The sequence below is a fragment of the Lepisosteus platostomus genome, chromosome 14 (assembly GCF_059453375.1).
Source record: "Lepisosteus platostomus isolate fLepPlt1 chromosome 14, fLepPlt1.hap1, whole genome shotgun sequence".
NCBI lineage: Eukaryota > Metazoa > Chordata > Actinopteri > Semionotiformes > Lepisosteidae > Lepisosteus > Lepisosteus platostomus.
The window spans coordinates 31,013,097-31,029,631 of record NC_142624.1 but is presented as its reverse complement, the minus strand read 5'-3'; the positions used below and the strand labels follow the sequence as shown (position 1 = coordinate 31,029,631).

Sequence of the window (16,535 nt, the reverse complement as noted above, 5' to 3'; positions counted from 1 at the left end):
AATGCCCCTGTGTCCCTGCAGGGGGAGAGGGCTCAGGAGAGACCAACCAGAAGGAACCATCCACATGTGACATCTGCCAGTTTGGTGCCGAGTGTGACGAGGATGCCGAGGATGTGTGGTAAGAGTCATTTAAAAGCAAAGAAGCAATAGGTTCAGACCAAAGAACCATGTGCATTGCTTTCATGATAAAAAGTGGCCATCGAGAACACATTGCTGAGAATATTGCATATGAAAACATCATATTGATGAAAGATAAAAAAATCAGTAAGAAAACATTCATTGAAATTCACAGATTTTTAAGTAACTCAAAGCTGCATGATCACAGTGTGATAAATGTCTGTCTCAGAAATCTTTTATTCTCGTTATTGATAATGGCAAAATACAGAAATACAAGAGCCAGTGGGGGGGGGTGTGGGGGGCATGGATTACATTTCTTAAAAAAACAGTTCACATCTTACAAACATACACAGACATTAGATTGAAGAACGAAGTATATTGTTTTTACTTTTACAATTTAAAAGATGTGTTCACCGGGTTTCAAAGTAAGGAGGTTCCTAGAGAAGTGCATGCTCCACTTTCACATTCATATAATGACCTTGTTTCATGCTGCTATCCAAGGGAGTAAAGACAGAGCTACTGATTAGAAAGCTTATATCAAACATTTCCAAGTGTAATGGTCCCAGGACATCAGGACATGGTGCATGCCCTTCATGGTTTATATAATTAAAATGTTTTATTACTGAGACATGCTTTGAGTTAAGAGGAATAAAACGGAGAGAGAACAATGACTATGGCTTTTGGCAGATTTGTAATGAGCAAGAGCTAGCATCTTTACCAAAACAACAAGTTCATAAGGTTTCTTTGGCTTTCTGCAAAGCTGAGGAAAGTCACAGTGACATAGATGTCTCTATCTGCACTGTATAGCAACATTAGCTGGCAATAGCAATTATTGCTCCTGAATTACCCAATTACAGCATGAACGAGGTTTTAAACAAGTAGGTAGACTGTCCATGTTCATAACCTCAAGTCATAAGCAATAGACTTGCTCAGAATGTCTGACTCTGCTTGCCTAATTTGGGATGTAAGAGATTTTATCTGCACACAAACTTCAGCAAGTCTAACATAGCTGGCTAATTCTCCCAGAGTTAATGCAGACCATGAAAATGACTTTAACTTCATATCTTGGCCAAATGCCTGCTGATAAGATTTATTTTTAGCATGGGATTTTAAAATGGAACATCACCACCCATTTTATTCCTGTAGATTAATTTTTTTTACCTTAAAATGCATCTTCCCTAACTAAATGTTAATTGAATTGGGCCCACTTTCCCTTTACTGAGCTGAGTCACTGTGGAGAAAGATAGATTATTTTGTGTGATGCTCAGGGATGCCTAGAATGGCTGCTTACAGTCGCAGCAATTCTATCTTTCTTTAATAGAGTCTGAGCAGTAGGATTAATACCCAACAAATGGAGGCAGACAATTACTATTCAAATGGCTTAGCCAGGTAAAAAGACCTAGTTTTTAAATGCCAACAGGCCAAAGGGAGAATAGCCAGTGGTTTGGATGGAAAACTTGGTGGGTAGAAACTTGGCATTACTCTAGAAGGGTGCAGCTGGAAAGGAAATAATTTCTGTGGCTACTGTAGTTTACTAATGATCATGATCAACCTGAAACACTGAATCAATTATTTTATAACACTTTTTCATTGTGTGATGTTCTGCAGAGCAATAGTGCATAGTCAAAGTGAAATGGGAGTTCTCCTTAGTTACACACAAAAGCATAGTCTACAGCTGAGCAGCTCAGAGGTACAGTAGATGAAATTGTGACAAAGGCAGTAGTTCATGACATTTTCCTCTGGCTCATTTTTGCTCTGGTCTTGTTAACCATAGTTGACCCAACATGGTTGAGTTCACTGTCTTAACTCTGTAGAAACAGTTGCACTTGCTGCACTGACCGATAAATTAGATTAATTTAGAAAGAAGAGTTTTACAATTTGTGCGTTGGACTATATCTGATTTTTTCTTCACACACGTCTTATTTTAAAATATTAAGATTAGGGATTAAAGGGATAAATTCTGTATTTTGATGTACAGCAACAACCTTTGTCCGCTGTGCACTTTCCATTGAATAGAACTACATAGTAATTAATTCTTTTCTAATGCATGCACCTTAGGCTTAGAAAGTAACTGAGCTATAACTGACAGGAACAGACTACTAGAAAAGGGTATTGGTGCCATGACTGCTTATCTGATTTGGCTCTGAGCTAAGCCTGGTACAAGGCTTTTCAAGCAGAGCAGCTGCATGTTGACCTCAAAGATCAGGTCAATATTCTTTCTGAAATTTCAAAAACATTTGAGTGTAAAAATAACAGATTAAGTTGCTATTGTCCTGGTTCCTGGGTATTTTATGTAACTTCAATTTTAGCATGTAAAGTGATGAAGATATGAGTAATGTTTGCTATCAGGTGTGCACTTTTCCAGTCAATGCTTTTTTGTTTACATAGAAACACGTTTTCAGGGCAAGCATGCTCTCAAGACACTTTTACAGTGAGACACATTACCATAGGCCTATAGTGTCAGAGTGATAGAGTAAGCACAATAATTAATCATCAGGCTTAAAAAAATAAAATACATGATACTAGCAAATCGATAGTCCATGTCCTGCACAGAGGTTCATCCAGCACACAGCATCTCAAGACCTGTCTGACTGAGTGCACCATTAGCAGGAAGAAAGGCCTGAGTAAAGAACAATCAAGCAACATGGCTATAACATGCATGTCAGCTGCCTTTACCACTGTGTCACTCTGTGCCAACTATTATGGTTATATTGCACACTTTTAGATCTTTACCTTTTTGTTACCAAGATTTTTTCAGATGCTTCCTGGCAGTCAGAGCATGTATTTGTGCTTTTGGCATTTTTTTATGCTTTAATGACATGTTTTTGGCCCCAGTTTTTGCACGCTCCATATCTACCCTTCTCAAAGCTGTTCTGTCATTACTTGAGTTTTTTAGAATCTATTTTGTTTATAGAAGTCACTAATTGTCAATAGGTAAAGATGGTGTGGGATAGTAGTGTAGGATCGAGTTTGTGTGAATGAGAGTGCACAATTGCCAGATTTAATATGCGTGTTTGCAGAGTGTGGGGTCATGACTCCAGACTAACAAGGGAACAGAGTGTGATGCAGTGTTCTACTTTGTCTGAGGCAGTACTAGAGTATAGTGTTGCAATAATGCACAGGGCAGGAGAATGTGAGAAGGCTCATTAAAAATGCATGGGCTCCAGACACATTATCCTTTATGTACACCAGTGGGTTGCCGTGTTGGGGAACAAGCTCCATAATGCATTTTTGCACTTCTTTCTGTGTCTTTTTTTCCCCATTGTGTGTGATTAAATGTGTGTGTGTTTGTCTCTTCAGTTTACCTGGTGTTGCTTGTCCTTGTGGTGAACTGACTTGTGCTGTTCCCTGCCTTATTTAATGGGTAATAAAGCTATGATTGGGCTGATGTTCATCTGAGAAGTGGGTGACATTTATTAATTCCTGATAAGACTGTTGGGTAGTACTGCAAATGTACAGCACAACTCTCCCACCCTGATTTTGAAACAGACTGGGGTGTAAATCATGTTCACCACAGTAACTTTGCATTGTATTTTAGCTGTTTACCCATAGTTTTACTAATCCCAATGATAAAGCTTTGTTTCTTACTGCAGGTTATTCATGTTTTATAATGATATATCACAGTAAACTTTCATAAGGGGTAATATTCACAGGGTAAGCTGAGCTTTTGCTAAATGCAGGAGCTATGACAACACATACAACTCACTCATTAATTGTTTTTCTGATCCGGTTATTAACCCTTGAAGTTATCATTGCCAGAAATCAGCTTTAGATCTAGCAATGTGTTACAGAACAAACGACTATAGAGAGCAAAATATTTTCCTTCTCTTTCTAAATAATGATATACTGGGTCAGTATTGTCAACACTGTTCAGAAGAATAAGGTAGCTAAAAGGTTTACACTTCCGTTACATTTTGTCCTTCAGAATCTGAGAGGGTTAACCTTGGGTGAAGGTAAGGACGAGCTTGGAGGAATAATGCTGAATTGCTTGGACAAATGTCCAATCTTAGAAAAATGTGGTCTGTTGATTTTTCCTATATATACAGTAGTTACCTTTTTGTCAGGAGGGTTTAAAGTCTTACCACATTGCATCTCCAATCTGCTGTATTATGATGGTTCTGATTGCAGTGTCCTAGTTCAGAGGGAGTGCTTTTGAAGACACTCTCAGTGGTTTCTGATCCGAGTAGCAGTGATAATTACCACTTTCACCCCCTTCCAGGTACCAAAACTTGAGTGCAGGCTCCTGACAAGACAGATCAATATCAATGTTTGTTTTTTCCCCAACATCTATTTTTTATATCTGATTTTTTAGATGTTAACTGTTGTTATTGCAATGTCAACTAGCCACTCCAGCACACAAAAAAATATTTCTGAAAAGATTCCCCAAGGTGCAGTGAAGCTAAACAGATGAGTAGTACCATGGTTGCTATGCAGAACATTTTTACCAATGTGTCATTCCAAACCCTCAGAATCCACCTTGCTCACATAAATACTACTTACTTGTAGAGCCCTGTATAAACTGAACAGCCTTGACATACAGATCAGAAAAACAGTTACTAATGAAAGAAGGCCATTCAACCATTAACTAATGGCAGTGTACAAACTGATGCCCCAGTATGACCAGTGCCCTGACTTTTTGATCATTCATGATCACATGGCACAGTTCAGTTCATAAATGTGGGGATTTTCACCCAAATGTCCTGGCTAAATTCTACCTGGGGCTTACACAGTCACACCCCTCTTAAGTTCTCCCTTAATTTAACTGTTGTTTCTCACTTTTCCACTGACTTCTTGCTTTTCCACCTGATCTACTGTGTAGCAGGGATGCTCTGCATGTCATCTAGGTGGGTGCTCTGGGCTCATAACTGCATAGTGGATTTAAGTCCCTGTTGCAGTCCTGTTGCTGTGCTTTGATTGAAGTACTTTACCCCAGTGACTCCAGTCTATCCAGCTGTATAAGTGGGAACCTGCTTTGCTTGGGATAATCAATGTGATGGTCTGGCATCTCATCCACTTAACGAAGAGACACATGCTTTCTCATCCACTTAATGCCAGGTAAACCAGTAAAGGCTTTGGCCTGATAGCTGATATGGCACACATGTGGATATTACCTATAGTACTTCTAGCCGTTTTCGTTGCTAATTAGTAATTGATGTGAGAACCTTGTTTTTAAAAGGAAGCCAGGTCATCATGTTCAACAATGAAATTAGGGAGCTCCCGTGTAAGATAGTACCTCCTGGTCTCAGCCTTAAATTCACTTCCCCTTAGTTTCCATTTGTGTGTTCAGGTTTGTGAGAAACTTTAAATCCAGAAAATCTATTGTGTTGACTTTGTTGGCACCTTTGAGGATTTTGCATATTTCAGTCAAGTGTCCTTGTAGACTTCCCTCACACATTATCCAACACAAAATGAGGAAGACACAAACATAGCCCAATATGGTAGCCTGTCCTTGTGCATCATGCAGGGCCTGACAAAGCAGGCAATGAACTAATTGTGTGAAAATTGAATTTGACAGTATTTTGAAGAGTGCTCATTTAAAAATCAGTAGGGTTCTGTGACCACATCTTACAATAATGCAAAATAGTTTGTCTTGCTCTGGTCTTCTTAATCAATTGTGAATATGCTATAATGATAGTACTGCAAATAAGCAATAAATAGCACTACCAAGTTCATTCAATTACTGAGCAGCCTGTAGTGCAGTTCTTTCAGATGTCATTGTTGATCTACAGTGCAAATATGACGACACGTGGCACCATTTGAACATTGTACACTGGGAGTTCCACACCCTTCTCCATTCAAATTTAAGTGAGCTTTTTTCCATATTTGGGAGTGTCATTGTAAATAGAAAGACTAAATGATTTCATTCTAGATGGCCTTGTGCAGTATTTATGTAAAAAAAACTGGATAAATTCAACATGCAAGTTTATGGATTGCCTGTTCGCAGGAGTAAATCAGATATTTTGCTTTAATAGTGTCTCCCAGTGAGAGCTCCAAAAAAATTCATAAACATTCAGACTATCAATTTATTTCCAATTCACAGTTTTTAGAAATACATGAAAACCTGTGTATGAAGGATAACAGACTAAGGTATTGAATCTTAAGATAGCTGCTGAAATATGCAATGCAGTTTTGCACCAATTCACCAGATACAATTCCTTGTACATATCACATACTTGGCAAATAAAGTGATTCTGATTATGATCAGCAGTACTGTTAACCATTCCACTGTCCTGCTGTACTTAGTCACAAAAATAAAAGTTATGAAAAAGAGAGCACCTTGGATGACCTTTCTTGTCCACTTTATAATAGCTTTCCAATCTAGAAGCCTTGCCAGGCTGAGAGCCTACCAGTGCCACTGTATTTCCAATGTTGAGATTCCTCCTAATTCCACTGCTGCCCATGGTACCAATCATTAGAATTTCAGTCATTTCGCAGCAGAGCGCAGATGACAAACGCATATCAGTCTGAATTTCTCTCTAGAATTCCTAAAGATGGGCTGGTTTGTGGAGAACTTTGATGCACTCCCTATAAATTACATTTACCAAGTTATTGTATTAAATAGTACTGAATCCAATAGATGTAATAATATTGATAGGAAAACACAACACTAGCAGCAGGACCAGAAGTTACAGCAAAAAAGTAATAAGTAATTTGTGCTGTCTGCTAATTGATTTGCTGTTATGGAGCTGTCCAAGCCCATGCTGTGTGTGGCGTTGATGGCTCAGTGTTGAAATGGAGATACCTGAGGCTCTGGAAGGCCGTCTGCCCCCTGTGGCCCTCAGACTGCCTGAGCGAGATCAGTAACACTATGATCCCCTCCCCACACATCCCCAGGGCCTCCTTGCTGTCTACATGACCTTGCACTGTCAAGCTATCACCCCTAACATCCCAACGGCTGCCATGTCTGACAGCGTTTCTCATCTTTCACTCGTTCTCCCCCTCCCCCTTCCTCTCTCAACTCTCACTTCCCGTTCCTCTCCATGTCTTGTTTTGGTCTGCTGCTCACTCAGGTGCGTCTGTAACATCGACTGCTCCCACATCAGCTTCAACCCTGTCTGCGCCTCTGATGGCAAGTCCTATGACAACCCATGTCAGGTGAAGGAGGCCTCTTGTCAGAAGCAGGAGCGTATTGAAGTGAAGTACCTGGGCCGTTGTCAAGGTGAGTTCCCCAAATTCCTTCCTGTGATGGCTAATCCACTGTCTGCAGCCCACTGTCATTTCCACTGCTCACTGACTTCCAGTGCCCTGTCATTCGGCATGGGCTTGCTTATGATTACAATCAAATACAGCCTTCACACTGTTTTCATGTCATTACTGCCGTGCAACCCAGCTGTGCAGATACACATAAGCAAATTAACAAGAACACCACACTTATTGCTCTACAAGGCCTCAGCATGCCCTGTGATTAAGGTAAGATCTATGTTAATTGAAGCGGGCAGTGGTCCCTGTAGGGCATTTTGCACATGGTGTATTCTGTTGCCCCTATCATGCTGTGTTCTCTGTATGTAATAGTGCAATGATCAGAACCAACCTGCGAAAGGTATGTTTGATGCTCTTGTCTCTAACAGCACTTCACTAATTTTTATTTCCTCTCCAGATGACATGACCACAGGGGCAAAGACTGGGGATGGCCATTATGCAAGAACGGATTACACAGGTGAGGCGAAGCCCTGTGATAGTGATTAAGGGGCAGCATGACTATTTCTGAGAGAACACCGATACTCTATCCAAAGTGGGCAATCACTGCTTTACCTACCTCAAAATGTTGTCTACAATTAGAGGATTTTGTATGCCATCAATTTTAAAACAAAATCACATGTACATGCATATATACCATTGAAAAGTTTTATATATATAAATAACATATATACATATTTATGCTGTAACAGAACTTTCACAAGGTGAAATGAGAATGCAACTTGTGTTGCGTTTATGGAGCAGTATAGCATCTCAAGCATGCAGCACTTGCATAAAATCTATACTTAGGTCATTCAGAGGCAGTGCATGCTCCTCAAGGTATAGTGTTCTGAAGCTGGGTTACAGCAAATCCTGCTAGCATTTTTTTCAGGACTTTATGCTTGCTCAGTTAGCATGGTGTGCGCTGCACCCTGTCGTGCCTGCCACTTTGATTGAATACTGCCATGGAACAGAGAATGCCAAGGGTCATAAGAGAGAGCAGTATTTTTGATTAATTGTATGCCTAACTAGTGTCCTCTACACTAGAGTGCACAGCTGCAGAGCAGCATAGACATCTGCAAAAAGAGGGGAAAAAAGAATAAAATATATCCAGAAATGGTACTGAAAAATACCTCCCTCCCTGCACACAGTATTACAAAAGCCTGCTTGTTATTACATATCAATGGAATTACTATGTGAAGTCCAGCACCTTCATATCTTAAACAGCTGTACAGCCATCCTGCACAATGAAAAGGCATTGTTTGAGAAAAGGTTTTGGCTCTTCATTCTTATCACATGCACTTAATAGATAGTCAATGTTGTGCTCCTGACTGCTTAATGACATTGACATCACAGGGTCAGTAAGACCGTTACCCTCCCTGGAAGCTTTAGTAGTCAACAAGTCTCCTCTTATTCATAAAATTCAGATTTAAAAAATAAAATTCATAATGGAGAATACTCACTTTCTGTGAAGCTGATCAACATTACAATGAGAGGAAGCTGCTTTCAAAAGCATCTATGTTATGTCAGGGATATACTGCAAAAGATGCTGAGATTCAAGGAAAATTTATTAATTCTTTATGCATCTTAACAAATCAGTGAATATGGTCTCTAAGAGTAACTGGACAACACACGCCGTCTTCCCTGTTAATAAAGTGCATTTCCACATGACATTTGACATACGTAATCATTCTCTTCTTCACAGCTTGGAAAGGTTAAAGGAGTGTAGAGGGCTTTTTCATTCTGCACTCTAGTCACATCGAAGTTCTCTTTAAAGTAAACATACATTGCAAACTCTGTCCTTGTGTGATATTTACCAGAGCCAGCAAAGCATGCATAATTAAACTCTCAGCTCTTTTCATATGTAAAATGCCACCTGTCTGGTTCACAGAGGAGAACACGAACAAACTAGAGGAGGCAGCAAGAGGCCTATATATCCCCTGTCCAGAGCACTACAAGAACTACTGCGTTCATGGCAACTGTGAATATCCCAGCGGCATGCTGCCTCCTTCCTGCAGGTAACCCTGTTTTTGTCAACTCATGCAAAATGAAACTTCTAATTTGTCCAACTCCTGTAGTATGCAGTTTTAAGCAGCAAAAAGAGTAGGATTTTTCCAGAGGTACATTTTCAATTAATCAATCTACAGGATAGCATTATGGATTGACTGCTGCTGCAGTGCCATGTTAATTAGATTGTGTGAAAAAAAATAGTCAGACTTTCACCAGGTCGGGCAGAAACCAGTGTTATCCAGTTTCGAAAGGAGATGACACCATTTTCTATAACTGGATCGGTACAATCATCCCTTTTACACGAGCACAGTAAATCTCTTATCTTTGGTCATTACAGGTCACATGAGCTGCTTCTTCAACTTCAGTAACAGATAAAATGTGTAAAAAACATTTGCAAAAACACTTAGGTTTTGTTAATTTTCCCACCTGTATTTTAGTGGGTTTGAACATTGAGAGATGCAAAGGACATAGCAACAGATACTAGCTTACTAGGAGGGAGCATCACTATAACAGTTGATCTGTGATATTTGACAAAGTGAAGCCAGTTGATAATTTAAGAACAAAAGATTCAGTGATGTCAGTGATGCTGATGACAGGTGACAGTGGGAGAAAGGAGGCAGGTCTCTGCAGGTGTTGCCAGTAATGGCCTCTCCCGAGACCTGTACAGATCCAAGCTTGCCAGGATATGAGTGAAGCTGCTAATTAAAAAATGTTCCACTTAGTCACACAGAATGTGTGGTCTTAAGAATCTTGGAGTTTAATTATATGTTGGGCAGAGTTATATGAAAATGCACCAGTATAAGAAACATATCATATTGTAACGCAATGGGGGCTCAGGCGGGCGCCCTTGCCGCATTAGGTCGGCCCCCCACCGTCGGGGGCTCGAACCTGGGACTCCCGCGTCTCTCTACAGCGACCCAGCCCGGTGAGCCAAAGAGATCTCACTACAGCCCAGTAGCTGTAGTCCTGCTATCACAGGGAAGGGCGGTGACGTCACCTGCTCTGGTATGCCGGCTCTTACACAGTGCCTGTCGGCCGTAAGCGTTACAATATGTATAAATGGACTGATCGGTTTTATGCAGTCAGAATGAGTTGCAACTGCAGTGCCTGTAAAAGAGATCATATAATCTGCTGTTTATTTGACCAGAGCCACGTATTACTCCAAACTCTTTCCACCTTATGGAGGGAATGTTACTGTATATAGTGATAGGAGTGTTCTGCAGTACAGGTGCACAGAATACAGTGTAGAACTGAGATTTACTGGCTCTCTGGAGCCCTCCTGTCCTGACTCTCACCCAGCCTCACTGTCTTGTGTGCAGGTGTGACTCAGGCTTCAGCGGGCCTCAGTGTGACACCAAGGAGTACAACGTTCTGTATGTGGTGCCAGGCTCAGGGAAGCTGCGCTATGTCCTCATCGCGTCCATTATTGGAGCTGTGCAGGTTGCCATCATCTGTGTGGTGGTATTATGTATAACACGGTAAGTGCAGTGTGAGACAGGCTCACAGATGCAGCCTGACAGCTGTGGACAAACAGGAATTCGGACACCGATTCAGAGACATACCCAGGGAGGAACACAACCAGCAACATCAGAGGCAGGGCAGGAGTATTCCCTTAACCATCACCACAGACAAATAGATAATGACAAAATAGCAAAGCAAGGTTGATACACTGTCTCCCCTATTTTATTGCTCACACAGGGGTGAACTACATGGAGAAAACAGTTAGTATGCGTCACCTGGGAAAAAGGGCATTGTGCCCATCTTCACAGCTTCTTTCTTTTCTCATTAATGTCAGTCGGTCCCTACGGGGCTAAGTCCAAAGCATCAGTACACTTCATGCAAAGACATTGTCTATGAGTCATCATGTGTAAGGGCTATTAGTGTAATACTCCACTTAAAGCAAGGTATGTAACTTTAGACAGAATATGCCATCTCTTGTCTGTCATACTGTAGGGCAGTTAGGGAGGACAGACAACCCATCTGAATTACAAATCAAAAACCCAGACAGCTGTTGGGAAATCACTGTGTAAATAAAGCCCCCAAAAGTCAATAAATTATTTATGAATTTAAAATTTGTAATACCTCTTTTTGAAAGTAGGGATACAAATGCAGAAGATGATCTATTTTTTCTACAAATATGCTGTGTCAGTGAATAAAAATATAGCGTGCCTCAGTGTTATGTTAGTTATTATGTAAAGCAGTTTGATTAAAAAAATAGAATAAAATGTAACTATGTATTGTTTAAAAAGGCAAAAACAGAAAATGCTTTTTTAGGTCAAAATAGCATGAAAAATAAATCCCAAAACAGCTTCTCGCACATTGCTATTTCTTAATCAGGTTTACACCCTGCACAGAGCAGCAGTCCAGTCAGGATAGCCACTCCAATGTAATGTGAAATAAATCAGCCCTTTATAGCAAGCACCAGGAGTTTTCTTTTTTTCCCTCTGCAATCCATGCTGAACATTTCCAATATAGCTAACAAGGCAACAAAATCAGTCACAGCCAAAACAAAAATCTTTAATAATCCATTTTAGTCCTTTCATTATGCTCTTCTGTGGGGGAAAAAAAAAAAAAAAAGACTTCTGAAGGTTACACTTTCCCCAAGTCAGCCTAAAATAAAAATAAAGTGTTTCTATAGCAACCTTTGAGCTGGTCTTGTACCAATCGGTATCTTGTACTGAGATGTGTTTGGAGAAAATTTTCAGATTCATATGTAAAAGGCTGAGATTAGAAAATTGATTTTCTTGACTGCTGTTTACCCTAGTTCAATTAAGTATTTCATTTCTGAAGTGCGAGCATTGGTAAACAGAAATATTTTCTCCAAACACTGGGAAAGCTTTGACGGTTATGCTTCATCAAATAATGTACTTTTATTTATAAAATGAGAATAAAGTGGTTATGCTTAGCAGGAATAGCTTAGACATTCAGATGTAGATACAGGCACACTGACATACAGATACATAAACACTTACGTTGCTGAACTCCAAGAGTATTGAAACATTCCGGGCTTTAGCAGCCTTTTAATGATTGCTTTCAGAGGCACACAGTTCTGGGACTGAGCCATCCCAACAGGGCAATCAGCACTGGAACTTCTGACTGGTGACCTTTCCCTGAATGTTAAGTGCCCCCCCTCTGTTCAAGCCAGTACCTGTAAACTAGCCTCCTGTGGCTGCTTTTCACACCGTCTTTTTTTATTTACCTCTTTTTTTCCCCAAACATGTCAGGGGATTCAAACTCGCTCGAAGATTGATGATGTAAAGAAATCTTTATGGAGAGCAGCAGCAGTGAATAAACACATGAGGATGGTATTGAGCTGACAGACCGTGGTTCCCCACTTGCCCCCCAAAAAACATTTCCATCTCTCACATTCAGCTGCTCACCCAAAGCCTACTGTGCTCAATCTTGTACCGGGGCCTTTTCTGGAATTTTTTTTTTTACATGTTAGGGCTTTCACCACAGCGATACCTTTGGGTTTAGTTATTGTGAGCTTCCCAGTGACGTCTAACCGAGTTCAGCTACCTTATTCTGCCCTTTTCCAAGCTTTGTCTTCTGATTTCTTTCTACCCTACCCTATTTTTGGAAATCTCAATAGACCACTTCTTATACTGATAGTCTACACATCTTAAGCGATCATTTAGAATACATTACTCAATCAGTCCAGTTGTGTTTTTTTTCCCCTCCCAAATGTGAGGCAGACTCCCATGTAGTTTTAACTTGCCATAGTGCTGGCTGCATTGCGCCAATAGGTACTTGGTTGTCAGCCACATGTGAGCAGTAAGTTTTCTTTCCCATGGCCTCCAGACCTAGAAGAGAGCTTTGCTGTCAGTGCAGATAACTACAGTAATAATCAGCATTATAAAACCTAATCCAAAGGCCTGACAGGGAAACGCATCCAAACTATTGTTTATGGAAAATAGGACCTCAGGGCTACTGAGCTGATCTCTTGCATGGGGAGAGTAGCAGCTATGAGACCTTGTGTGGCGCTGGGCTGATTTCCCTATCTTTCCTTTCGCCCTTCACACCATGCCAGACCTAGGCAAAATATTGATTTCAGATCTTAAAATACTTCAAATTTACCAGAATGTTTTTTTCTCAATGAGAAAATGCAAGAGTTCAACAGAACCTGACCTTCAATCAAATGTATGCAACATTTGTAATTCTCTAAGAAATGAAGGTCTCCATTGAGTATCCAGCCCTGGGCTAGACTGAAACGCTTCAGCTCAACTCAGAACAATTAAGCCTTTTCCCCTTATGGTAGTGTTTTTTGCATTTCAATTGCAAGTTTTACTCCTTAAACTGAAACTACTGGACCTGTTAATGTTATTCCTTGAGTTGGGTAACTGGATATCAACACGGTAGGCAAATGAGTTAAACATTAGGGTTATACAGGAACTTGTACACATGCACATATACTGTTTAACCATTTTAAAAGTTCATCAAAACATCTCTAAACATGTAACTAAAAAATGACACTAATGAAGCTTTACACTAAGTGCATTTTTGAATTCCTCACTATTTCAAAGCTTTTAAATCCAAATTAATAGTTTTAGCCTTATTTGTCATGCAGTCAAAGAACAGTCTTAATAGACTGGCTATTCAAGAAAGTTAATTTTGAGAGGTTACCGAGTAGAAGCCAACTTTATGTTACCCCTTTATTTCTTACAGTAATTATGGGGAGTGTCTTCTCTAGCTTTTAAGGCATACAAATGGAGAATGTGTTATGTCTCATGCTTCACAGCAGGTATATCCAACAGATTACTCTTAAAATGCTATACATCAAGATATCCTAAAGACAGCTACAGTATGCTGCCAAGATTTAGGTGAAGGCATTTAGTAAATTGAGTAATTGAGGATTTATGTAAAAGTAATGCAGTGCTAAAGTGCTTGAATTTGTGCATTTATTTACTAGAAAAACAAAGGGTGCTCATATTTAATAGGAATGATGTAACTTATTCCCAGAAAGCTTCTTGCTGTCTTCAAACTGTGGATGGGCCAGGACAAGGGATGGTGTCACCAGAACTACATTTCAGCCACATTTAATCTAAATCATTTAATGATTGAGAGTAGCCAGTCAGTGCTTCATTAGAGGGCAGTCTCATCAATGTTAACTGCCTTATTAGGGCCGAGTAATTCCTTCAGTCTGCACCCACAGACCTCACTGTTAATGAATCATTTATAATCTAGATTTTTGCTGTTATTTAATTTCACATTTGTTGAAGTACAATCCTCATGAAAGCTTACCACAATAAATGTGGACAGTCCTTTTGCATTTTCCTATGGTTTTCCTATTGTCTTCAATGATTGTGCCATTCTTTAACATCTGTCTTTATATGATTCTCTTTACGTTTACCCACACTTCACACTCAGATTTTACATATCTGAGCCACAGTAAGCATGTATGAGGGATGAGGCAGAACATAGGAACAGCCCACACTAAAGTTTTAAACAATGAGTTGTACTCTTTAAACCTACTTGACAGACACAAACAAAATGTGCATATAGGTGCATTAAATGTCTGAACGTATTTCAGCAATGACAGAATTAAACTATTTATAGTTCAGTTTCACATTTGTGTTCATTTTAAGATGATTTTTTTTCTCTGGTGATGCAGGTTTTGATAGTGGAGGATTTAAAAGACATAAAAACAGATAAAGAGTGAGGCAGTTAGTTCTCACGCCTCAATGCTCTTGTGTCTTGGGTGCAGTCCTGGCCTGGGATTGCTTCTGTGAGGAGTTTCTATTTCTCGTCCCGTGCTTGGTTGGGTTTTCACCAGGTGTTCCAGTTTCCACCCATCTGCCAAAACATGCTGGCTCACTTTGACTGGCTATTTTTATCCATGTTGGTGGAATGACCTTGTCCAGGGTGAGACTAGTGCTATGCCCTCAATCCTTCTATGCTCTCTACACTTCTACAGTTGTATCAAATAGCCATACAAATAACTATTTGATAATGAATGGATGATTTAAGAACCAGTTATGGTTTACACAATACCCGAGAATCATTTGAATTGAATGACCAGGTTTATAATTGAAAATATTTTTTTTTATACATTTTAACAGCAAATGTCCAAGGAGTAACAGGATAAACAGGCAGAAACAAAATGCAACGCACTACAGTTCAGAAAACACAATGCGAGCTTCAACCCGGCTCATCTAAGGACCATGCAAGAGTACTGAACCAATGCCCCCCAAACCTGACCTCCCACCTCAACACTGCGGACTGCTCACAGCTGCGCAGGGGCAGGGGGGTGTCTCTCTGGACTGGGGCAGGAGCTACACATGTTGCCTTGCATTTGTGGTACACGACACCAATGAAGACATGATACTATGGCTATATTTGATTATGTATGAATATATTTCAAATAGTTATACATTGTCTTGATGGGGTTTTTTCTGTAATGTAAATAAATAATTTATATCACAAAAGAAAATGGAGCTTTTTATTTATTTTGATAAAGCACCTTGTAGAAGAACTTTTATGTAAAAATAATAAATAAAACTGCAAATTAATGTGTATGCTTCTAGGTCATCATCATCTTCATCAACACCACATGCTCATTGCCAGTCATGGAGGAGAGAGGGGTGCCTCTTTTATGTGTTCAGTGGTGGAGGTGTTTATTCTTCCCCCACACTGCTACTAGATGGGTCTCAAATTCCAGAACCTGATGTTTTTGAGTGCCAGGTTCTAGACCCTGAGCTATCCAACCACCATATCATACATTTCCAAATGTGGTTTTGATACGAGCTGTGACCAGGAAGAAAAGCAGCAGAGGTCTAATCCTACCCTACCAAAACAAAGAATTCACAGAAAAGTAAGAAAAAAAATCAACTTTAAGGAATCAGTCAAATTGATTTTAACATATGGGTATCGGCCTTTTAAATGTATAAATTGATCCCTTTTTTTCTACACCTCTTTAAGTCTTACCATCTTTACTATCAGTCATAGACATGCAAGGAAAATGCCTTCAATGGTCTGGCCTGGTTACTGCCCGTATTTTTGTAGCTTTGAACTTATATAGATGGAACACTTTTTTCATAGTTCTATAAAGCATAGTGTGTGGAGTACGGTTGCTGTATTAAAAGTATTTTAGCCCTTGATAACCAGAGAAAATTACAAAATAAAATGTGTTGTTGAAAATCGTGTTTTTCAGTCACTCACCATTCAGAAATACAGGCTTCATCTGACCATCTACTCATCTCTTTTCTGTCATGTCAGCAGACAAGTGGTTAATG

At 39.8% G+C, this 16,535-nt stretch overlaps 1 protein-coding gene across 1 annotated transcript in view; it reads left to right on the top strand.

Annotated features, from left to right (window-relative positions):
- The window catches only part of tmeff2a (transmembrane protein with EGF-like and two follistatin-like domains 2a), a 76,224-nt gene extending 60,491 nt beyond the window's left edge, over window positions 1–15,733 (top strand). Inside the window, exons 5-10 of the mRNA XM_088605622.1 lie at window positions 22–118; window positions 7,128–7,276; window positions 7,715–7,774; window positions 9,185–9,311; window positions 10,623–10,781; window positions 15,363–15,733. Coding sequence (XP_088461748.1) covers window positions 22–118; window positions 7,128–7,276; window positions 7,715–7,774; window positions 9,185–9,311; window positions 10,623–10,781; window positions 15,363–15,459 — 689 coding nt within the window. The 3' untranslated portion in view covers window positions 15,460–15,733. The remainder of the gene's footprint in view (window positions 1–21; window positions 119–7,127; window positions 7,277–7,714; window positions 7,775–9,184; window positions 9,312–10,622; window positions 10,782–15,362) is intronic.
- The last annotated feature ends 802 nt before the right edge of the window (window positions 15,734–16,535 follow it).